General features: G+C 46.0%; 4 protein-coding genes, 1 long non-coding RNA gene and 1 pseudogene across 7 annotated transcripts in view; 3 read left to right on the top strand and 3 right to left on the bottom strand.

Annotated features, from left to right (window-relative positions):
- The window catches only part of LOC144697120 (uncharacterized), a 432,856-nt gene that overhangs the window by 112,986 nt on the left and 295,666 nt on the right, over positions 1–24,204 (top strand). The gene's annotated exons all lie outside the window — the stretch shown is intronic.
- Positions 1–24,204, bottom strand: part of LOC144697359 (uncharacterized) — a 226,542-nt gene that overhangs the window by 60,128 nt on the left and 142,210 nt on the right. The gene's annotated exons all lie outside the window — the stretch shown is intronic.
- LOC144697094 (uncharacterized) overlaps positions 1–24,204 on the top strand; it is a 391,382-nt gene that overhangs the window by 49,349 nt on the left and 317,829 nt on the right. The gene's annotated exons all lie outside the window — the stretch shown is intronic.
- LOC144697437 (uncharacterized) overlaps positions 1–24,204 on the top strand; it is a 50,365-nt gene that overhangs the window by 16,492 nt on the left and 9,669 nt on the right. The window contains 1 exon segment of the mRNA XM_078569414.1: positions 10,698–11,217. Within this exon segment, the coding sequence (XP_078425540.1) occupies positions 10,698–11,217 (520 nt within the window).
- On the bottom strand, positions 308–6,314 carry LOC144697048 (uncharacterized). Its single transcript, XM_078568831.1, has 2 exons — positions 5,498–6,314; positions 308–748 (listed from the first exon to the last, which is right to left on the bottom strand). The coding sequence occupies exons 1-2, from the start codon at positions 6,155–6,157 to the stop codon at positions 398–400; spliced, it is 1,011 nt and encodes a 336-aa protein (XP_078424957.1). The 5' UTR covers positions 6,158–6,314; the 3' UTR covers positions 308–397.
- On the bottom strand, positions 20,498–22,190 carry LOC144696946 (uncharacterized; annotated as a pseudogene). The gene has a single exon (XR_013580284.1). The product of XR_013580284.1 is annotated as an uncharacterized LOC144696946 (transcript).

The following is a 24,204-nucleotide window of genomic DNA, read 5'->3' on the forward strand; positions in this document are numbered from 1 at the left end:
GGGAGAATCCCTTTTTTCATTCCTACTGTCCTCACCACAAGTTCTGTTCATTCTCATATGACTCACCTTTCCAACCTGTGGTTTGCTGCCAGCCAGGCGTCTGTGGGTTAAATCATAGCCAACAGCTAAAACAGCAGCTTCCCTTATATTAAAAACCTTACGGGTTCTGCAGATATGCCCTGATAGCTCATGAAATGTGGTTTTTAAATTCTTCCATGAATACGGTTTCTCTAACATTGTCAAAATTCTGTTCAATTTTCTTTGCTCAAAACCACCTGTCAGACAACAGCAGGAAGAAGCCCTCTGTCCCTCCCACTTCACCAAGAGTCAGAATAAACATGATTCAGTCCTGGATGTGATTAACAGCAACAATAACAGTAGAACCCAACCCTTGTAATCATTTGTGAATTCGCTGGTGTCTGAGCAAGCTGGATAACCAAGTGAATCCCTTCCCGCACTCAGTGCAGGTGAACGGTCTCTCTCCGGTGTGAACTCGCTGGTGCTTCCCTAGGGTGGATAATTCACTAAATTCCTTCCCACACAAAGAGCAGCCGAATGGCCTCTCCCCACTGTGAACTCGCTGGTGTGTCTGCAGGCTACATAACCAAGTGAATCCCTTCCCACACTGACTGCAGGTGAACGGCTTCTCCCCAGTGTGAACTCGCTCATGTTTCAGCAGGTTGCCTGAATGACTGAATCTCTTCCCACACTGAAAGCAGGTGAACGGCTTCTCCCCAGTGTGAACTCGCTCATGTTTCCTCGTGTCTGTGCAAGGTGGATGAATCGCTGAAACCCTTCCCACACGCGGAACAGGTAAATGGCCTCTCTCCAGTGTGATTTCCCTGGTGTGTCTGCAGGTTGCCTGAATGAATGAACCCCTTCCCACAAACACAGCAGGTGAATGGCCTCTCCCCAGTGTGAACTTGCTGGTGTGTCTGCAGGTGGGATTGCCAAGTGAATCCCTTCCCACACTCAGAGCAGGTGAACGGCCTCTCCTCACTGTGAACTCACTGGTGTGCGTGCAGTGTGGATGAATTACTGAATCACTTCCCACACGTTGAGCAGGTGAATGGCCTCTCTCCAGTGTGACTACGTCGATGAATCTCCAGCGCAGATGGAGATTTGAATCCATTCCCACAGTCCCCACATTTCCATGGTTTCTCCATGATGTGGCTGTCCTTCTGGCTCTCCAGGTTCGGTGATCAGTTGAAGCCTCGTCCTCAGACAGAACACAGATCCCTGTTGTGAATGGTGCAATGTTTTCTCAGGCTGTGTAACTGGTTAAAGCTCTTACCAGAGTCAGTGCACTGGAAACACTCTCACGCGGGTGTGTGTGTCCCAGTGCTTTTCCAGTCACATTGATGTTCATAATCATTTGATGCAGGCAGAACAGACAAACATTTCTCCCTCTTGATTTAAAGGCTGATGACACTCATGTCCCAATGAATCAAGTGGTTCTGTCAGATCTTGATGTGAGGTTTGGTTTTCTGTCTGAAAATCCTCCTCTTCTAATATCCTGCAAAAGATGTTTACAAAAGTCATCACTGTCAGTACAGGATAGAAATGCAGAACAGACATTTCTATTTTCTATGGAACATTCTTTCCTCTCTCGTTCCCCAAAACATGTAAATCTCCATCCCACACACTCTCCCTCCTTTCTCATTCTGCTGTACCGAATATATACCCTCCAAATTCTCCTGAAGGTGCTGATTCATGCTGATAAACAGATCCATGCTCACCACTTCCTGTCCAGGATACAAAGACCTGAAAATCTTGATGCAGGGCTGAATAGATACATATACGTATAGATTCTGGACTAAAAATGTGTTTAATACACAGTGCTGTATTACTTGATCAAAGATTCATGAACAATGTCAGTAAGGACTTTATTAAAGTAGTGAGCAGCCATGAAAACAAGCTGGCTGCCGAAGAGGATGGTGGAATTGGAGATGTTCGATTATTTCAAAAGGAAATTGGATGGGCATGTGAAGGAAATAAACTTGCAAGGTCACGGGGATATAGAACAGGAATGGGAGTAATGGGATTGCTCGACAGAGAGTACTCAAGTTGCTGAATGGATTCCTTCTGTGCCATAATGACTGTATGGCTGGAAATGAATAATGTAGCCACAGTAAAACAAAAACAGAATTACCTGGAAAAACTCAGCAGGTCTGGCAGCATCGGCAGAGAAGAAAAGAGTTGACGTTTTGAGTCCTCATGACCCTTCAACAGAACTGAGTAATATTAGGAGAGGGGTGAAATATAAGCTGGTTTAAGGTGGAGGGGGGGGTGGGGGGAGAGAAGTTGGGGGGGTTGGTGGTTGTAGGGACAAGCAAGCAGTGATAGGAGCAGATAAAAGATGTCATAGACAAAGGAACAAAGCGGTGTTAAAGGTGGTGATATTATCTAAATGAATGTGCTAATTAAGAATGGACACTCAAGGTACTGATCTAGTGGGGGTGGGGTGGAAAGACTAACAGGGCATTAAAGGTATAGATTTAAAAATAATGGAAATAGGTGGGAAAAGAAAAATCTATATAAATTATTGGAAAAAACAAAAGGGAGGGGGAAGAAATGGAAAGGGGGTGGGGATGGAGGAGGGAGTTCAAGATCTAAAGTTGTTGAATTCAATATTCAGTCCGGAAGGCTTTAAAGTGCCTAGTCGGAAGATGAGGTGCTGTTCCTTCAGTTTGCGTTGGGCTTCACTGGAACAATGCAGCAAGCCAAGGACAGACATGTGGGCAAGAGAGCAGGGTGGAGTGTTAAAATGGCAAGCGACAGGGAGGTTTGGGTCTTTCTTGCGGACAGACCGCAGGTGTTCTGCAAAGCAGTCGCCCAGTTTACGTTTGGTCTCTCCAATGTAGAGGAGCCCACATTGGGAGCAACGAATGCAGTAGACTAAGTTAGGGGAAATGCAAGTGAAATGCTGCTTCACTTGAAAGGAGTGTTTGGGCCCTTGGACGGTGAGGAGAGAGGAAGTGAAGGGGCAGGTGTTGCATCTTTTGCGTGGGCATGGGGAGGTGCCATAGGTGGGGGTTGAGGAGTAGGGGGTGATGGAGGAGTGGACCAGGGTGTCACGGAGGGAACGATCCCTACGGAATGCCGCCAGGGGGGGTGAAGGGAAGATGTGTTTGGTGGTGGCATCATGCTGGAGTTGGCGGAAATGGTGGAGGATGATCCTTTGAATGCGGAGGCTGGTGGGGTGATAAGTGAGGACGAGGGGGACCCTATCATGGTTCTGGGAGGGAGGAGAAGGCGTGAGGGCGGATGCGCGGGAGATGGGCCGGACCCGGTTGAGGGCCCTGTCAACGACCGTGGGTGGAAAACCTCGGTTAAGGAGGAAGGAGGACATGTCAGAGGAACTGTTTTTGAAGGTAGTATCATCAGAACAGATGCGACGGAAGCAAAGGAACTGAGAGAATGGGATGGAGTCCTTACAGGAAGCGGGGTGTGAGGAGCTGTAGTCGAGGTAGCTGTGGGAGTCGGTAGGCTTGGAATGGATATTGGTGGACAGTCTATCACCAGAAATTGAGATGGAGAGGTCAAGGAAGGGAAGGGAAGTGTCAGAGATGGACCATGTGAAAATGATGGAGGGGTGGAGATTGGAAGCAAAATTAATAAATACAGTAGTATATCACAAGGCTAGAAATAATAATAAATATCCTTCATTACAGAGCCATAAATAAGATATCTAATATGTAACACATAACAACACTGGACATATCTCTGTCCTATATTAATTTACTGTCCCCTTAAACCACCCCTTTAGTTGTGAAAGAGACTATCCTTCTAGCCAGACAAATAAATGTGTCACAAAAAATGCTGGAAAAGCTCAGCAAGTCTAACAACATCTGCGGAGAGAAAGAGAGAGTTAACGTTTTGAGTCTGTATGACTCTTCTTCAGAGCTAAAGAGAAGTAAAAATGTGGTGAAATTTATGCTGTTTAAGGGGGTGGAACAGGTGAAGCTGCATTGAAGGCCAGCGACAGGTGGAGGCAAAGGAGAGATTGACAGAGATATCATGGACAAAAGGACAAAGGGGTGTTAATGGTGGTGGTACTGGCTAAAGGAGGTGCTGATGGTGACATTAAGGATAGAAGGCAGAATGAGATAACAGCCGGACAAGGGTAAGCACTCTGTAAAGAACAACATGAGCACGTGACAGATTGCCTGGGCGGGAAGGCGGGTGGGGGGGGCGGCGGGGGTTTAGCTGGGGACGTTGGTGGGTATTAAGATTGAAAATAGGATAAGGTGGGGATAAAACAATGAATTGAGATTAAAATTCTCTCGTGACTTCAATATGTTGACGTCACCAAACCCACACAAGTAAAACTTTCACACTCCTTAACCTTGTGTTGATCCTCACTATGAGGTGAATCTGGGTAACGTTTTCACCAACTGATCCACACGCTGACGAGGTGCAGCCACTGTCTAACACAGTACAGTTGAATGAGTCTGTGACGAACACACTCATCACTGGATCAAATCTCCTTGTGACTAGTACAATTCCTACAGAGTGATCATCATCATCATCTTCAGCCTCAGAATTCTCAGAATGTGTCACTTCGAAGACCCTCATTTTCCACTTTGGGCAGTTCATCACATAATGATATTTTGAGTCAGACCTGAAACACCTGTTAGTTGTTCCCTGATCATTCCTGGGGTCATTCATCTATTAGTGCTGTTCCAATCCTGTCTTTTGTTGTGATATCCAGATCTGCTAAAGATGCTTTCACCCTCATTCGAAACCTGTCAAAGTCCAACTATGCTTCATAGGCATCCAATAGATCATCTCTCTTCTAAATCTCATCAGTGAACCCGAATAGAAGATCCAAACCTTCATCAGTATCCAACTGACAGGCATCCAGCTCACTAAATACTTTGCTTCTGAATTTACTTTTGTTGAGAAGTGACAATGCCAAGACTAGACCTTGTTTCCTCCTCGGTAGGGACGTAACCCGTGTCCACATCTCCACTTCATTCTTCCACTGGTCGTGTGGCTCAGACTCTGAGAACATCAGCGGGTAATCAGACCCTGACAATTTCCACTTGCTTTCAGCCATTTCTAACAAAAGCTACTCGGGTTGTAAGCCTCTGTTTAATATTTTATTTTCCTCTAGTTACCAACATTCACCATTAGACAAGCATTCTCTGTTACCATGTTATAATGTTGACAGCCTGATGGTGAAGGAAGAAACTGGAGCCAATCTTTACTTGGTATAGATTTATTCACCGAGTGAAACATTACAGTTATATACCTCCTGACTTGACTCCACTCTATGTCAGTAAGGGTCTCCTTGTATGTGCTCAAGTAATGATCCAATACATGATGTCCACCCGTTTATACTTGACCTCAATTCACACAATCAACAGCCACAGTCAGAGCATCTAAAAGGTCTCTAATCGGTGTGACTGTCATGGTGTGTCAGCAGCTCGGATGAAAAGGTGAATCCCTTCCCACACTCAGAGCAGGTGAACGGCCTCTCCCTGGTGTGAACTTGCTGGTGTCTCAGTAGGGTGGATCGATCACTGAATCCCTTCCCACACTCAGAGCAGGTGAATGGCCTCTCCCCAGTGTGAACCCGCTGGTGTGCCAGCAGGTCGCATGACCGAGTGAATCTCTTTCCACGTTCAGAACAGATGAGACAATCCCCGGTGTGAACCCGCTGGTTTGTCAGCAGGTAGGATGACCGAGCGAATCCCTTCCCACACTCAGAGCAGGTGAATGGCCTCTCCCCAGTGTGAACTCGCTTGTGCATCAGCAAGGAGGATGAATCACTAAATCCCTTCCAACACTCCGAGCAGGTGAACGGCCTCTCCCCAGAGTGAACTCGCTGGTTTCTCCGCAGGTGGGATGAATTACTGAATCCCTTCCCACATTCAGAACATGTGAGCGGCCTCTCCCCGGTGTGAACCCGCTGGTGTGATTGTAGGCTGAATAGCTGACTGAATTTCTTCCCACACTCAAGGCAGGTGAATGGCCTCTCCCCAGTGTGAACTCGCTGGTGTGACTGCAGGTGAGACGACTGAGTGAATGCCTCCCCACATTCAGAGCAGGTGAACGGCCTCTCCCCGGTGTGACTGCGCCGATGAGTTTCCAACGCAGATGGATATTTGAATCCCTTCCCACAGTCCCCACATTTCCATGGTTTCTCCATGATGAACGTGTTCTTGTGTCTCTCCAGGTTCTACGATCAGTTGAAGCCTCGTGCTCACACAGAACACGTGTACAGTCTCTCCCCGCTGTGAAGGGTGATGTTTTTCTCAAGCTGCGTAACTGGTTAAAGTTGGTCCCATAGTCAGTCTCTCACTTGGGTGTGTGTTCTCGGTGTTTTTCCAGTCACACTGATGTTTAAAACCTTTTCAAGCAGACAGCAGACAGAACAGACAAACATTTCTCCTTCCAGATTCAAAGGCTGATCATATTCAGGTCCCGATGAGTCGAATGAGTCTGTCAGATCTTGACATGATGTTTGGTTTGAGATTGCTGTCTGCAAATCCTCCCCTTCTAATATCCTGCTAAAGAAGTTTACAAAAGTCATTATTGTCAGTATAGGATAGAAATTCAGAACAGACAATTCTAATTTCTGTGGAACATTCTTTCCTCTCTCATTCCCCAAAAGCAGTAAATCTCCATCCCACACACTCTCACTCCATTCTCACTCTGCAGCACCCAAGATACACCCAACATTACTGCACTAAAAATGTGTCTAATACACAATGCTCGATTACATGATTAGACATACATGGTGCTGTGGGGATGAACTTTATTTCAACAGCCAGTGGTGATGTCCTGGAACCCACTGCCTATGAGGGTGGTGGTTCCAGAGACGATCAATAATTTCTAAATGAAATTGAATTGACACTTGAAGCAAATGAACATGCAGGGGAACGGGGGTATAGAAGGGGAATGGGATTGACTGGATCGCTCTACAGAGAGTTGGTAAGGACTTGAATTGTCAAATGGACTCCTTCTGTGTCAGAATTACTCCATCATTGGAAATATATTAAGTAGCTACTGTACTGTCCTCCAAAACTAGAAGGATAACAAATGAACTTTATGACAAAACTATCAATAATATACCTAAAGTTTCCCCCGTTACAGAAGTATAATAATTTTCATAATATTATTCTGGTTTATTGTCGAGTAGGTTTATGAGTGTGAGCGTGGATGGTTCTCTCTGTGTGGAGTCAGGGAAACTGCAAGCTTGAAATTATGAAAAGAAGTTAGGTGTAGAAATGTACTTGAAATGCTAATGAGTAAACATCAATGGGGTCCTAGCATGTAAGGTGTGAAGGGAATATGCGTTTCTAATGAAGTGAAGGGGTTGTTTGGATTTCAAAGGGATGTTAGGATTCTTACAACTAGCCTAATGAGCATTGAGTTCATTTTTCCCAAAGGTTACTGATAATATTGGCAACATGAAAGATTGTTAAGTATGGGAAAGGTAAAGTTCCAAAGACCTATGGAACAATGGAATTTACATATTAAAGAGAGAGAAACATAGATAAAGGAGAATGAAAGGCTACATTGGGGGGGGGCTATGTAAGATCTAACAGGGGTATGCGAAACAGCCTTCGGGAAGCTTCCACCCATTTGTGCATAAGTCCACTGTGTCCAGAAACTAAAGTTGAAGACAAGCTTTTGGAATTCCTCTGTCAAGTGGGTACTGTGGTAACTTGCTGATTTATTTTTTAAATTTAAAATCTATTTTGGATTGTTGCCTTAAAGGGGGTGTGTAATTTAGAGTCAGGTCAATTAGGAATTTGAGGATTTGTTATAGTATTAAGTAATTGTAATCTTATGTATGTGCTTGAAATCTTTCCTTTTGTTAATAAATATTTTAATTTCATGTTTAAAATCTCTAAAGGTCTTAGTGGACTCCTTGTTTCTGAATTTAGTGCACACATCTTCTTGTAATAAATACAAGTTGCAAAACTGTTGTGATAGCGTGGCCAAGTTTCCCTTGTGGATTTGGTCCACCTGGCACACATCATCTCCCACATCATAACACCCCAATCACAACTTTAGACATATCTTTGTCCTCTCATACTGTATTGTCCAGGGGGCAGTACTCTAATGAAATAAAATAAGGGACACTTCAGCCATGGGGTAGGCAAGGGTGGGGGTGAGATGCTTGTGACCGTGAAGCAGGTTGGGGGTGTTTGGGTTTCAATATGAGAGGAGCTGGGGAGGAGCTGTCTATCGACAATAATAGTGGGAGCGGTGGGGTTTAAAATCAACTAAAACTTACAATGTTTCTTGTTCAGTCATAACATCATCATCTCTCTGCTGGCCGACTCACTCACTTGCTGTCCCACTCGAATCACTCAAATTCATCCTGGAGACTCTGGGATCAGTTTCCCACAGGCTGTCCTAAAAATATGGGCAAAAATACAAAATAAGGAGGAATCCCTTAAAATACAGGACAGTTAAACACGCTGAAATTGACGCCTTAAATGTCAGCCATCTCCTGGGGAGACCACCCGTTTTATTGTGAACATTAGGAAAGAGACCATCCTTTTCGCGAGACAAATAAATGTGTCAAGCTGAGGGAGCAAAGGATGTCAATGTCTTTAAGAGAGAGAGAGAGAGAGAGACCTGGGCCAACCTTTCCAGAGTCTGCACCCTCCCTGGATTCACTTCCTTTCCCTTCAGTTCCTGCAAGTCAACAATTTCCCCCCAGAATGAGAAAAGAAATGGAAAGGGGGAGAAAAGAGTGTTTTACTCACAGATGTTGGACACAGGAGTAAGTTTTAGTCTGTGTGAAGCTCAATCTTCATTCACACCAAGCCCGCGCTCTGATTGGCTGGAGGACCAGAGTCCTTCTGGTCCTCCAACGCTTCCCATTGGCCAGACCCTCAGTATGAAGGGAAGGGGCTGTCTCTCCACCACGCATGCGCAGCTAGGGGGCTCCCGAGTTTTCTGAGCGGCTTCTCGCTCTGGCCGGAGCCGTCAGGTGGTTGCCTGGAAACCTTAACAAAATATAAAAAATAATTGGAAAAACTCAGCAGGTCCGACAGCATCGGCGGAGAAGAGTACAGTTGACGTTTCGAGTCCTCATGACCCTTCAACAGAACTAAGTAAGAATAGGAGTGGGGTGAAATATAAGCTGGTTTAAGGGGGTGGGGGGGGCGGGGAGAGAGAAGGGGCGGGGGTGGTTGTTGGGACAAGCAGGCAGTGATAGGTGGAGATAATCAAAAGATGTCACAGACAAAAGGACAAAGAGGTGTTGAAGGTGGTGATATTATCTAAAAGAATGTGCTAATTAAGAATGGATAGCAGGACAAGCAAGGTACAGATAGCTCTAGTGGGGGTGGGGTGAAATAAGACTAAAAGGGCCTAAAATGTATAGATAAATGATCGGTGGAATACATTAAAAATAATGGAAATAGGTGGGAAAAGAAAAAGCTATATAAATTATTGGAAAAAACAAGGAGGAGGGGGAAGAAACGGAAAGGGGGTGGGGATGGAGGAGGGAGTTTAAGATTTAAAATTGTTGAACTCAATATTCAGTCTGGAAGGCTGTAAAGTGCCTAGTCGGAAGATGAGGTGCTGTTCCTCCAGTTTGCGTTGAGCTTCACTGGAACAATGCAGCAAGCCAAGGACAGACATGTGGGCAAGAGAGCAGGGTGGAGTGTTGAAATGGCAAGCGACAGGGAGGTCTGGGTTATGCTTGTGGACAGACTGAAGGTGTTCCGCAAAGCGGTCACCCAGTCTGCGTTTGGTCTCTCCAATGTAGAGGAAACCGCATTGGCAGCAACGAATGCAGTAGACTAAGTTGAAGGAAATGCAAGTGAAATGCTGCTTCACTTGAAAGGAGTGTTTGGGCCTGGAAACCTTGGCTCGAGGAGGGGGAGGAGGAGCAATGGGTGGGGGCGGGGATCCTGTGTCCGCGCCCCTGGCCTGCAGACTGGAACCCGAAGACGTCACCGCGGAGCAGACTGATTCCTATTGGCTGATTCAGGCAGGGTTCCGTTGTGAATGTCACAACGTGGAAGTTGGACAATGAGCTTCAGACGAAAACTCTGGGTAACATCTGTGAGGAAATCAATGTTTTCCCCTTTCCATCTCTTTTCTCATTCTGGGGGAAATTGTTGATTTGCAGGAACTGAAGGGAAAGGAAGTGAATCCAAGGAGGGTGCAGACTCTGGAAAGGTTGGCCCAGGTCTCTCTTTCTCTCTCTCTTAAAGACATTGTGACACCTGAGTGAGAGTGTTTCCAGTGCACTGACTGTGGAAAGAGCTTTAACCAGTTACACAGCGTGAAAAAACATCGCTATCTACAGTGAGGAGAGACCGTGCACATGTTCTGTGTGGATGAGGCTTCATTTGATTGTAGAACCTAAAGAGACACAAGGACATGCACGCGATGGAGAAACCATGGAAATGTGGGGATTGCGGGAAGGGATTCAAAGCCCCGTCTGAGCTGGAAACACATCGACGTACTCACACCGGGGAGAGGCCGTTCACCTGCTCCGAGTGTGGGAGGGATTCACTCACTCATCCAACTTGATGGCGCACGAGTAGGTTCATACCAGGGAGGGGCCATTCACCTGCTCCATTTGTGGGAAGGATTCACTCACTTATCAACCCTGCTGTGACACCAGGCAGTTCACACTGGAGGGACGCCATTCACCTGCTCTGAGTACTGCAAGGGAATAACCAGATCATCCAGTCTGCTGACACACCAGCAAGTTCACACCGGGGAAAGGCTGTTCACCTGCTCTGAATGTGGGAAGGGATTTACTAGATCATCTAGTCTGCTGACACACCAGCGAGTTCACACTGGGGAAAGACCATTCAACTGCTCTGAATGTGGGAAGGGATTTACTAGATCATCCAGTTTGCTGACACACCAGCGAGTTCACACCGGGGAGAGGCCATTCACCTGCTCTGTGTGTGGGAAGGGATTCGGCAATTCATCCAGACTCGCGAGACACCAGTGAGTTCATACTGGGGTGAAGTCATTCCAATGTTTCCTTTGTGGAAAGGGATTCACTCTTTCATCCAACCTGTGGAGACACCAGTGAATACACGCCAGGGAGAAGCTGTCAACCTGTTCCTTGTGTGGGAAGGGATTCACTCAGTTATCTACCGTACTGCGACATCAGGCAGTTCACATCGGAGAGAGACTATTCCCCTGCTCCGTGTGTGGAAAACGATTTACTCGGTCTGCAAATCTGCTGACACACCAGCGAGTTCACAGTGGAGAAAGGCCATCCACCTGCTCCAAGTGTGGGAAGGGTTCAGGAATTTCTCCAGCCTCGGGAGACATGAGCGAGTTCGCACTGGGGAGAGGCCGTTCACCTGCTGTGAGTGTGGAAAGGGATTCACAGAGTCATCCGACCGACTGAGACACCCTGGCAGTCACCCGGATTAGAGAGCCTTATGTTCAGACTGTGGGTATTAATTGTATCAATTGAGGTTAAGCATATACAGGTGGATGGCATTGATTAGATGCTTACTTGAGCACATAAAAAGCGACACTTGCGCGGTATGGAGAGGGGCGAGGAGGGAGGAGGACCTCCTCATAAGCCTGCTGCTGGGCCTGGACAAGGTGGTCATCAACAGGTCCAGGCAGCGGGCGATCGAGGGGGTCGTCCGGCCTGTCTGCCCCTTTTCCGCGGCTACGTTCGCGGCCGGGTGTCCCTGGAGAGGGAGACGTGGTGTCCGCCGACACCATCGAGGCCTTCCGTGCCTGGTGGGCACAGTGGGGACTGGGGTGCTTTATTGACCTCTCGAATCACATTTTAACTTGAGGTCGTAAGTTTCCTTTAAGATTAGTTTTTCTTTTTGCAGTATCCCTTTAAGGGGCTGCTTTTCACTTTGTTCCTGATTTGTTAATTTAGTTTAACTGGTTTAATCAAAAGAGTATAAAGCCACACTAATTGGAGACCTCAGATGTAGGAGCAGAAGTAGGCCATTCGGCCCATTGGGTTTGCTCCGCATTTCAATGAGATCATGGCTGATCTGATAATCCTCAACGCCACTTTCCTGCCTTTTCCCCCATCACCCTTGATTCCCTTACTGATTAAAAATCTGTCTATCTCAGCCTTCAATATACTTAATGACCCAGCCTCTGCAGCTCTCTGGGGTAGAAAATTCCACAGATTGACTACCTTCTGAGAGAAGAAATTCCTCTTCATCAGGTCAGAAGTGGGGATGTTCATTGATGATTGCACAATGTTCATCACCATCCACAACTCCTCAGATACTGAAGCAGTCCATGTCCAAATGCAGCAAGACCTGGACAATATCCAGGCTTGGGCTGACAAATGGCAAGTAACATTCGCGCCACACAAGTGCCAGGCAATGACCATCTCCGACAAAAGAGAATCTAACCATCTCCCCATGACATGGATGGTGTCAAACTTCTTGAGTGTTGAGGGAGCTGCACTCATCCAGGCAAGTGGGGAGTATTCCATCACACTCCTGACTTGTGCCATGTAGATGGTGGACAGGCTTTGGGGACTTGGGAGGTGAGGTATTCGTCACAGGATTCCTACCATCTGACCTGCTCTTGTAGCTACAGTGTTTATCAACATCTTGGGGGTCACCATTGACCAGAAACTGAACTGGACCAGCCATATAAATACTGTGGCGACAAGAGCAGGTCAGAGGCTAGGAATCCTGCAACAAGTAACTCACCTCCTGACTCCCCAAAGCCTGCCCAACATCTACAAGGCATAAGTCAGGAGTGTGATGGAATACTCTCCTCTTGCCTGGATGAGTGCAGCTCCCAAAACATTCAAGAAGTTCGACACCATCCAGGACAAAGCAGCCCCCTTGATTGGCACCCCTTCAACAAACATTCACTCCCTGTGCAATCACCGACACACAGTAGCAGCAGTGTGCACCATCTGCAAGATGCACTGCAGGAACTCACCAAGGCTCCTTCGACAGCATCTTCCAAACCCACGACCGCTACCATCTAGAAGGACAAGGGCAGCAGATAGATGGGAACACCACCACCTGGAAATTCCCCTCCAAGCCACACACCATCCTGACTTGGAAATATATCACCGTTCCTTCACTGTCGCTGGGTCAAAATCCTGGAACCCCTTCCCTAACAGCACTGTGGGTGTACCTACACCACACGGACTGCAGCAATTCAAGAAGTCAGCTCACCACCACTTCTCAAGGGCAATTAGGGATGGGCAATAAATGCTGGCCTAGCCAGCGACGCCCACATCCTGTAAATGAATAAAAAGAAATGAAGGCCAACGTACCATTTGCCTTCCTTATTGATTGTTGCACCTGCATGCTAGCCTTTAGAGACTCATGACAAGGACACCCAGCTCCCTTTGGACATCGACACTTCCCAACCTCTCACCATTTCAGAAACATTCTGTCTTTCTGTTTTTTCTACCAAGTTGGATAACTTCACACTTATTCACATTATTTTCCATCTGACATGTTCTTGCCCATTCACTTAGCCGATCCAACTCCTCTTGAAGCCTCGTTGCATCCTCTTCACAACTCACATTCCTGCCTAGTTTACTGTCATCAGCAGATTTAGAAATATTATAATTGGTCTCCACATCTAAATCATTCACACAGATTGTGAACAGCAGTGGACCCAGCACTGATCCTTGCCATGCCCCACTAGTAACAGCCTGCCCACCCTGAGAATGATCCATTTATTGCTCCTCTCTGCATTCTGTCTGTTAATCAATTCTCAATCCACACTAGTATATTTCCCCCAATCCCATGTGCTCTAATTGTTTTTACTAACCTCCTGTGTGGGACCTTATCAAAAGCCTTCTGGAAATCCAAATATGCCACATCCACTGGTTCTCCTTTATCTGTGCTACCAGGAACAACCTCAAAAGGCTCCCAACAAGTTTGTCAAACATGATTTCCCGTTCATAAATCCATGTTGACTCTGCCCAATTTGATCATTACCACAGAAGTGTCCAGTTATCACGTCCATCAGAATAGATTAAAACATTTTCTCTACGACTGACATCAAACTAATAGGTCTGTAGTTCTCCATCCTCCTTCTCCCTCTTCTGAAATAGTGGGATTACATTTGCTACTTTCCTGTCCACAGGAACCTTTCCTGGATCTGTAGAATTTCAAAAGATAACCACCAGTGCACCCTCTATCTCTCTCGCAACCTCCTTCAGCACTCTGGGATGTAGCTCATCTAGTCCAGGGGATTTGTCAACTTTCAATCCAGTTCACTTTTCAAGTACTGCCTCTTTACTAATATTAATTTCTTTCAGTTTCACAAGTCCTTTGGTTGCCGACTATTTCGAGGTGTTTTGGTCAGTGTTTGTTCCCCACATGAGCTTCCTCCAATTCAACTTCAGAACCTTCTGTTCCTTTCTCCTTCGTGTGCTGATCTCGTTTCCCCACTGGGAGACCCCCATGTTTACCTGGTCCTGGGCTCCAGGCATTGGGAATCTGGGCACTGCCTGTAGTTCCAGCAGTGGCCACAGGTCCTGGTGGCAGGACTTCCTCCTGAGTGAGGGGTGGGGGCGGGGGGAAGTCCCACCTTCAGCTGATGAACACTCTACTGAGTGAAATGCCTCCGGGGCTGCCGGCATTGTCTGGAATGTGATTCCCATTGACTTTTCTGAAGGGGTGGTGGGGCCACCTGAGAAATCCTGCCCAAGACGTTTCCCCTGAATTCCCGAATGAATTTATCAGTGACTCTCTTACATTAAAGGCCTCCAGTGATGGTCTCCCCCAACAGGTGTAAATCTATCTACACCAACCCTATCAAACCCCTTCATAATCTTAAAGTCCTCAGTCAGATCAGCCCTCAGTCATCTCCTTTGTAGAGAAAAAAGCTCCACCCTGTCCAGCCTTGCCTGAAAGTTAAACACTCTCAGTTCTGGGATCATCCTTGTGAATCTTTCGTCGACCTTCTCCAGGTCCTCTCTAACCTTTTTATAATTACGGAGACCCAGAACTGTCCACATTATTGCAACTGTGGTCTAATCAAGGCTCGATACAAGTTTAACCTGACGTCTCTGCTTTTCAATACTATTTCTCTAGAAATGTACCTCATATGGGCCTCACAATTCAGGAAGGATGTCAAGGCCTTAGAAAAGGTGTAGGGATTTAGTACGTGGACAGAAATGAGTGAACACACTGGAGAGGCCGGGGTTGTTCTCCTTAGAGCAATGAAGGAGAGGAGATTTGACAGAGGTGTTCAAGATCATCAATGGTTTACATCGAGGTAATAAAGAGAAACTGTTTCCACTGACAAAAGAGTTGTTAACCAGAGGTCACAGATTGAAGGTGATTGACATAAAAGCCAGAGGAGAAATGAGGAAGATAAATCTTTACACAGTGAGGTGTTGTGATCCGGAATGCACTGCCTGAAAGGCTGGAGGAAGCAGATTCAACAAAGGGAATTGGATAAATCCTGGATGGGTATTAGTTTGCAGGGCTCATGGGGAAAGGGCAGGATAGTGGGACTAATTGAGTCACTCTTTCAAAGAGCCAGCACAGGCATGATGGGCCGAATGGCCTCTGTCCATGCTGTGAGATTCTGTGATCACAGATAAATAAATGTGTGTCTGCAATATGTACAGTGATGTCAATAATGTCTGGAATTCCCATTGTGGCCCTGCCATCTCTTTGAAAGGACTCTCTGATTCATTCAACTGCTCTGCTTTTTCCCCACAGCCCTGCAAATTCTTCCCTTTCAAGTATTTACCCGTTGGAAAGATACTATTGCATCTGCTTTCTGGCCGATCAGAACAACTTGCTGTGTCGAAAAATAAAATCTCATCTCCCCCTCTGGCTCCTTCGCCAATTACCTTAGAGGGACCCACTTTCTGTTAAAGAGCCTGCCAACCCCACTCACCCACTTTCCCTAAAGTGCACAAATCTAAACATGAAACATCCAGAAAAAAATCAAGTATTTTTACTGATAGACATTTACTAATGAAACAGAACATGGTTAAATAAAACTAGAAAATGACTTGAGGATCAAAGACGACCAGAGTAAAAGGATGTGCACAATATTCTGGACCCAAAAGCTTTCTCTTCGGCTTCTCCGTACCCTGTTCCTGTGACTCCCTGCTTTGGACACAGGGGCACTCAGCCCCGGTCACCCCTCCCGTGCCCTGATTGGTTGGAGGCCCATTTCCTAGTCAGTCCTCCAGCACCACAGGCCCCGTTATTCTCAGCTAAATTCAGTCCTCAGTTCCATCGCCTGGCTGTCATTGACACGGGAAATAGAGAGACAGAAAGGTGCTGGAGGATCAATGGGAATCCGAAACCAGTGGCTCTGAACCAACATTTCAGCATTTGTACACGTGTGCAGTTTTGGTCTCCTTATCTGAGGAAGGATGTACTTGCTGTAGAGGGAGTGCAGCGAAAGTTTACCCGACTGATTCCTGGGATGGCGGGACTGACATATGAGGAGAGATTGAGTCGATTAGGATTATATTCGCTGGAGTTCAGAAGAATGAGGGGGGATCTCATAGAAACCTATAAAATTCTAACAGGACTAGACAGGGTAGATGCAGGAAGGATGTTCCCGATGGTGGGGGAGACCAGAACCAGGGGTCACGGTCTGAGGATATGGGATAGACCATTTAGGACTGAGATGAGGAGAAATTTCTTCACCCAGAGAGTGGTGAGCCTATGGAATTCGTTACCACAGAAAGTAGTTGAGACCAAAACATTGTATGTTTTTAAGAAGGAGTTAGATAGATCTCTTGGGGCGAAAGGGATCAAAGGGTATGGAGAGAAAGCGGGAGCAGGCTATTGAGTTGGATGATCAGCCATGATCATAATGAATGGCGAAGCAGGCTCGAAGGGCCGAATGGCCTACTCCTGCTCCTAGTTTCTATGTTTTTTTTAGGCGGGGTTTTTATTTTTAGATTTAGGCACTGGAGGCAAAGGGTAACTTTCTCTTTCTAATGTTGTATTGTCCATAGTGTAAGCTGCGCCTCAGTGGATCACACTCCCACCTCTGAGTCAGAAGGTTGTTGATTTAAGTCCCCGTCCAGGGGCCTGAGGACAAAAATCACATCTAATATTCCTCGTGCCAGCACTGAGAGAGTGCTGCACTGTCAGAGCTGCTGTCTTTTGGATGAGATGCTAACCCAAGGGCCCCGTCTGCTGCTTCAGGTAGACTTAGAACTCCCGGGGCCACTATGTTGAAGTTCAGCAGGGGAGTTACCCCCAGTGTCCTGGCCAATGTTCATCAATCAACATCACTAAAAACACATCATCTGGTCATTATCACATTGATGTTTGTGGGATCTTGCTGTGTGCAAATTGGCTGCTGCATTTCCTAAATTACAACAATGTCTGCCCTTCGAAAGTACTTCATTGGCTGTAAAGCACTTTGGAGTGTATTGTGGTCATGAAAGGCACTATAGAAATGCATATTTTTACATTTAAGATTCATGTTCCCTTATCTTGTTATTGTAACTTAATTCATTTCAGCCACCCTCAACTTGCCATTTAATAATTTCACTTTGGTTCGGACAAGACTTTAACCAATTAAGGGAAAGACCCTAGATAGTAAATTTAAAAGGAAGTTTACTCGAAGAGAAAGGTGTACTTGGCTAGCAAGGGAGGCCTTCGGAACCTCTACTTTTATCCCCAAAGTGACCATTACCTCACGTCAGAGTTGGGCATGTTGTAACATGACAATTGGTCAGTTTGGTTATTGGATTAATTGGATCCCCAATTACTTACACCACCTTCTCTCATTATCTTAGACAGGAATACATTCGAACTGTTTCATACTATCCCTTGATCTGATTCTATACCATCCCTTATTCATACAGTTTCGAATGTTGAGCCTTATCAGAGCTTGAAGGTCTCTCTTGCCGGTACATTTCACTTCATTGCACATTCTTGATATACACAGCAATTAGGGTTTTATATCTTTCCAGTAAATAAAACTCAGTCTTTTACTGTAACTATTGATTCATTATTGGAACTCAATTAAGGCTCACTACTTATTCAATCACCTGTTACTGACAGGTGGCTACTTAATACAGTAATCTTTAGTTAATGGATTTAGTTAATACAAGATACACTGGTTCAAAACAATAGTTTGTGGAAGACAATAACTTTCTTTTTTACTAATCCTGATCAGATTGATCAATGAGCCTTATCTTGAGCTGGACTTTGGCAGAATATTGTGTCCTGTAACTGATAAAAATTAGAAAAGAATTCCTTTGTTTAAATAATTTCTGCTCGCTCTGCAGTTTCTCGAAACATTTAGGTTTTTACAGTTTTAATGTTTAATATAAAGATCCAGCCACATGTTAACAGTTTAAAATGGCTTCCTTGACCTTGTTACTTACAGCAGTGAATACCGTATGAAAGTGATGGATTTTTAAAACTAAATTTGACTGCACAGGCCTATCTACATTTTCCTACATTGTAACAGTGACTACACTTCAAAAGTACTTCATTCGCTGTAAAACGCTTTTTGAGAGCCTGTGGTCATTAAAGATGCTATAGAAATGTAATTTCTTCTCAAAAATTGTCCCCAAACTTGGATACATTACAACCAGCCCGCTCATTAAAATCATTAATAAAGACTGAGTCTTAATTTTGTGTAATAACAATGTCTTTGACAGCATTTCGAATACTCTGAAAATCCAAACACGCTATATCCTGAATTTCACAGAATCACAGAATTGTAACAGTGTAGGAGGCCATTCGGCCCATCATGTCTGCACCAGTTCTCTGAGCATTTTATCTCAGTGCCAATCTCTTGCCTTTTCCCCGTAACCATTTTTTGTTTGAAAACACAGTGAGTTGTTGTGATATGGAATGCACTGCCTGAAAACGGTGCGAGAAACAGATTCAACTGTATCCTTCAAAACGAAACTGGACAGATTCTTGAAAGGAAAAGAAAATTGCAGGGCGATCGGATTAATTGGACAGCTCTTTCAAAGATCCAGCATGAGCACGATGGGCCTCATTTGCATTTAAAGTGTCTGGTAATGATCTGGAACCCGCTTCCTATGAGGGTGGGAGAAAGAGATGATGTAATAATTTTGAAAGGAATTTGGATGGGCATTTGAGTGAAATAAACCTACAGGGATAAAGGGATAGAACGGGGCAATAGGACTGATTGGTTTGCTCTACAGAGAACTGGTATGGGCCTGAGGGGCCGAATGGCCCCATTCCCTACATAAATGGCTCTAGATCTAAAGATAGAAATTTCAGCTGCTCCAGTCTCTCCAGCTGACTGAAGTCCCTCATCCCTAGTGCCATTCTCGCAAATCTCCTCTGCTCCTTCTCTAAGAAATTCACATCTTTCCTAAAGTGTGGGGTCCAGATATAGGGTTCCATTCTAGTGGGATAGAATTGAAAAGCAGGGAGGTTATGTTCAACTTGTTTTGAACCATGCTTAGACCACACTGAGAGTACTGTCAACATTTGTGATCTCCATTTAGAAAAAGGAATTAGAGGCATAGGAGACGGTGCCACACAGATTCATAACAACTGAGAGTACTTAACCCTCAGAAAAGGTTGAACAGGTTGGGGAACCTTTCTCAAGAAAAGAGAAAACTGAAGGGTGACCTGATGGAAGTTTGAATTTTATGAAGTAACATAGGAACATAGGACTTAGGAGCAGGAGAAGGCCATTCAGCCTATCAAGCCTGCTCCCTCATTCAGTAAGATCCTGGCAGATCAGGTTGTGGTCTCAGCTCCACTTTCCTGTCTGCCCCCCTCCCCCCGCCCGACCCCCTTTAAACCTTGGCTCCCTTGTCTATTAAAAGTATGTCTAACTCAGCCTTGAATGAATGTAAAGTCTCAGCCTCCACTACTTTCTGGGGAACAGAATTCCACTCCAATGACCCTCTGCGAGGAAAGAAATTCTCATCTCGGTCTTAAAAGGGAGACCTCTTATTCTTAAACTCTGTCCCCTGCTTCTAGTCTCTCCCACAAGAGGAAACATCCTCCCGGTATCCACCCTATCCAATCCCTTCAGGTCTTACATGTTTCAATAAGAGCACCTCTCATTCTTCTAAACCCCAATGGGTGTACGTCTCACCTGTTCAACCTTTACTATTTCTTATCTTTACGCAAGCTGACTCGACATCCTGATCTTTCAAGCGAAGGCCGTCACTCAATATTGAACTGAGGCCATCCTTAATTAACAGAGCTACCCCACCACCTTTTCCCAGCTTCCTGTCATTCCAAGATGTCAAATATCCCACAACAATTAGGTCCAGCCCTGGTCACCTTTTAACCTAGTCTCTGTAATGCCTCACAGGACATACATATTTCATGCATTTTCAATGCATTTTCAGGGGTTCAATAATCCAATAATAATTACCCAGCGAGTGGTGAGAATGTGGAACTTGCTACCACAGTGAGTGGTTGAGGTGAAGAGCATGAATACATTTAAGAGGAAGTACATGAGGGAGAAAGGAATAGAAGGATATGCTGATGTGGGAAGATGAAGAGGGGTGGGCGGTGCCTAATGTGGAGCATAAATACTGACATAGACCAATTGAGCTGACTGGCCTGGCCCTGTTCTGTAGACTCAATGGAACTGAGACAAACGTATTTATTTTTGATCTACCTGTAGTGGTAGGAAAAACACTTTTTACTATCCAGGATAAAATAAATGTACTTCATTAGCCTTTGTGGATAATTTCAGTGGAAATGTGCACTCCCAGGCTCAAAGAGCATCAGCCCACTGGAAGCAAAGTTATGAGACCAGCCAGTCCAGCAGAACGAAACACTCCCACCCTCCCACTTCGCCAAGTGTTGTGATTAACAGCAGCAATAGCAGAATCCAACTCCTGTAATCACTTGTGAACTCGCTGGTGTGTCCGCAGGTTGGATAACTGAGTGAATCCCTTCCCACACACAGGGCAAGTGAATGACCTCTCCCCAGTGTGAACTCGCTGGTGTGTCAGCAGGTTGGATAACTGAGTGAATCCCTTCCCACACACAGGGCAAGTGAATGGCCTCTCCCCAGTGTGAACTCGCTTGTGTGTCTGCAGGTTGGACGAATCACTGAATCCCTTCCCACACTCAGAGCAGGTGAATGGTCTCTCCCCAGTGTGACCTTGCTTGTGTGCCTGCATTGTGGATGAATCACTGAATCCCTTCCCACACACAGAGCAGGTGAATGGCCTCTCCCCAGTGTGAATCCGCTTGTGTTTCTGCAGAGTGTATGAATGACTGAATTCCTGTCCACACTTAGAGCAGGTGAACGGCCTCTCCCCAGTGTGAACTCGCTGGTGGATCTGCAGGTTGGATATCTGAGTAAATCCCTTCCCACATTCAGAGCAGGAGAACGCCCGCTCCCCAGAATGTGCTCGTTGGTGCCTCTGCAGGTGTGATGAATCACTGAATCCCTTCCCGCACTCAGAGCAGGTGAACGGCTTCTGCCCGGTGTGAACTCGCTCGTGTGTCCGCAGAGCGTTTGACTGAGTGAATCCCTTCTTACAAATGGAGCATGTGAATGGCCTCTCCCCAGAGTGAACTCGCTGGTGTATCAGCAGTTTGGAGGATGTTCCAAATGTCTTCCCACAGTGAGAGCAGCTAAACGATCTCTGCTTAGTGTGAATGCGCTGGTGGACCATCAGGTCATGAGACCTTTTGAAGGCCCTCCCACAGTCAGAGCATTTAAAAGGTCTCTCATTGGTGTGTGTGACATGGTGTTGCAGCAGGTTGGATGACTGAGTGAATCCCTTCCCACACACGGAGCAGGTGAATGGCCTCTCCCCAGTGTGAACTCTCTGGTGGATCTGCAGGTTGGATGACTGAGTGAATCCCTTCCCACACTCAGAGCAGGTGAACGGCCTCTCTCCGTTGTGAACTCGCTGGTGTGTGAGCAGATGGGCTAACCGAGTGAATCCCTGTCCACAATCGGAGCAGATGAACGGCTTCTCCCTGGAGTGAACACGCAGGTGCCTCTGCAGCGCGTATGCATCACTGAGACCCTTCCCACACACTGAGCAACTGAATGGTCTCTCCCTGTGAACACACTGGTGTGTCTTCAGGGTGGATGAATCACTGAATCCCTTCCCACACTCAGAGCAGGTGAAAGGTCTCTCTCCAGTGTGAACTCGCTGGTGTGACAGCAGATGGGATGACTGACTGAATCCTTTCCCACACCCAGAGCAGTTGAATGGCCTCTCCCCGGTGTGACTTCGTCGATGAGTTTCCAGTGCAGATGGGAACCGGAATCCCTTCCCACAGTCCCCCACATTTCCACGCTTTATCCATGGTATGCGTGACCTTGTGATTCTCCAGGCCTGATGGTCAGTTGAAGCCTTGTCCTCACACAGAACATGTGTATAATGTCCCTCCTCACTATGAATGATGTGATGTTTTCTCAGGCTGTGTAACTGATGAAAGCTCTTTCCACAGTCAGTGCACACTCTCACTCGGGTGTGTGGGTCTTAGGCCTTTTCCAGGCCCCCTGACGTTTAGAACCTTCTGAAATAGACAGCACACAGAAACATTTATCCTTCTAGATTCAAAGGCCGATGATATTCAGCTCCAAGGATGTCAATGTCTTTAAGAGTGAGAGAGAGAGACTTGGGCCAACCTTTCCAGAATCTGCTCCCTCCCTGGATTCACTTCCTTTCCCTTCAGTTCCTGCAAGTCAACATTTTACCCCCAGAATGAGAAATTAAATGGAAAGGGGGAAACATTGAAGACCTCACAGATGTTGCCCAGAGGAGGAAGTTTCAGTCTGAAGCTCATTATCCAACTTCCGCATTGTGACGTCACAATGGAACCCTGCCTGAATCAGCCAATAGGAATCACTCTGCTCCGCGGTGATGTCCTCGGGTTCCAGTCTGCAGGCCAGGCTCGCGGACACGGGAGCCCCGTCCCCACCCATTGTTCCCCCTCCACCACCTCTTTGAGCCAAGGTTTCCAGGCAACCGGCTGATGGCTCCGGTCAGACCAAGTAGCCGCTCGGAGAACTCGGGATAGGGGAAGCTGCGCATGTGCGGATGAGAGCCCGCCCCCTTCCCGTCATGCTGAGGGGATGTCCAATGGGAAGATTTGGAGGACCGGAAGGACTCTGGTCCTCCAGCCAATCAGGGCGGGGGCTTTGTGTGAATGAAGCTTGAATTTTACACAAACTTCCTCTTGTGTCCAACATCTGTGAGTAAAACACTTTCTTTTCTCCCCCTTTCCATTTCTTTCCTCATTTTGGGGCAAATTGTTGACTTGCAGGAACTGAAAGGAAAGGAAGTGAATCCAGGGAGGGTGCAGACTCTGGAAAGGTTGGCCCAGGTCTCTCTCTCTCTCTTAAAGACATTGACATCCTTTGCTCCCTCAGTTTGACACATTTATTTGTCTGACTAAAAGGATGGTCTCTTTCCTAATGTTCACAATAAAAGGGTTGGTTTCCCCAAGAGATAGCTGGCATTTAAAGGCACAGTAAATTAATATAGAACAGAGATATGTCCAGTGTTGTTATATGGTACATATTAGATATATTATTGATGACTCAGTAATAGAGCCCATGTATTATTATATCTACCTTTTTAATACAGTACTGTGTATATTTCCTAGTCATTTCCAGCAGCAGCAGCTCACCACCACCTTCTCAAGGGCATTTAGGGATGGGCAAGAAGCGCTGGCTTCGCCAGTGACACCCACTTTCCATGAATAAATTTTAAAAATTATTGCAGCACAGAATGAGTCTATTTGGTAGCTCGAGTCCATGCTGACTCTCTGCAGAGCAGTCCAACCAGTCCCTTTCCCCCTCTGTATCTCCGTTCCCCTGTAAGTTTATTTCCCTCAAGTGCCCATTCAATTCAATTTTCAAATGCTTGATCATCTCTGCTTCCACCACCCTCATAAACAGCGAGTTCCAGGTCATGATCGCTCGCTGCCTAAAAAAGTCTTGGTCACATCCACCCTGTATCTCTAATTGGGTTATACAATACTGTACATTAAATACATTAACTATATATATCCGACCGAGCCACATGAAGATTTTCAGCTCCCTGTGTTGAGGACAGGACATAGTGAGCATGGATCTGTTGGTCAGCATGAATCGGCACCTTCAGGAGATTTGTGAGGGTGTACATTAGACATAGCAGAGTGAGAAAGGAGGGAGAGTGTGTGGGACAGAGATTTACAGCTTTTCGGGAACAAGAGGAAAGAATGTTCCATAGAAACTAGAATTGTCTGTTCTGAATTTCTATCCTGTACTGACAGTGATGACTTTTATAAACTCCTTTTATAGGACATTTGAAGGGGGGGATTTTGAGACAGA

The sequence above is a fragment of the Cetorhinus maximus genome, chromosome 23 (assembly GCF_964194155.1).
Source record: "Cetorhinus maximus chromosome 23, sCetMax3.hap1.1, whole genome shotgun sequence".
Taxonomy (NCBI): domain Eukaryota; kingdom Metazoa; phylum Chordata; class Chondrichthyes; order Lamniformes; family Cetorhinidae; genus Cetorhinus; species Cetorhinus maximus.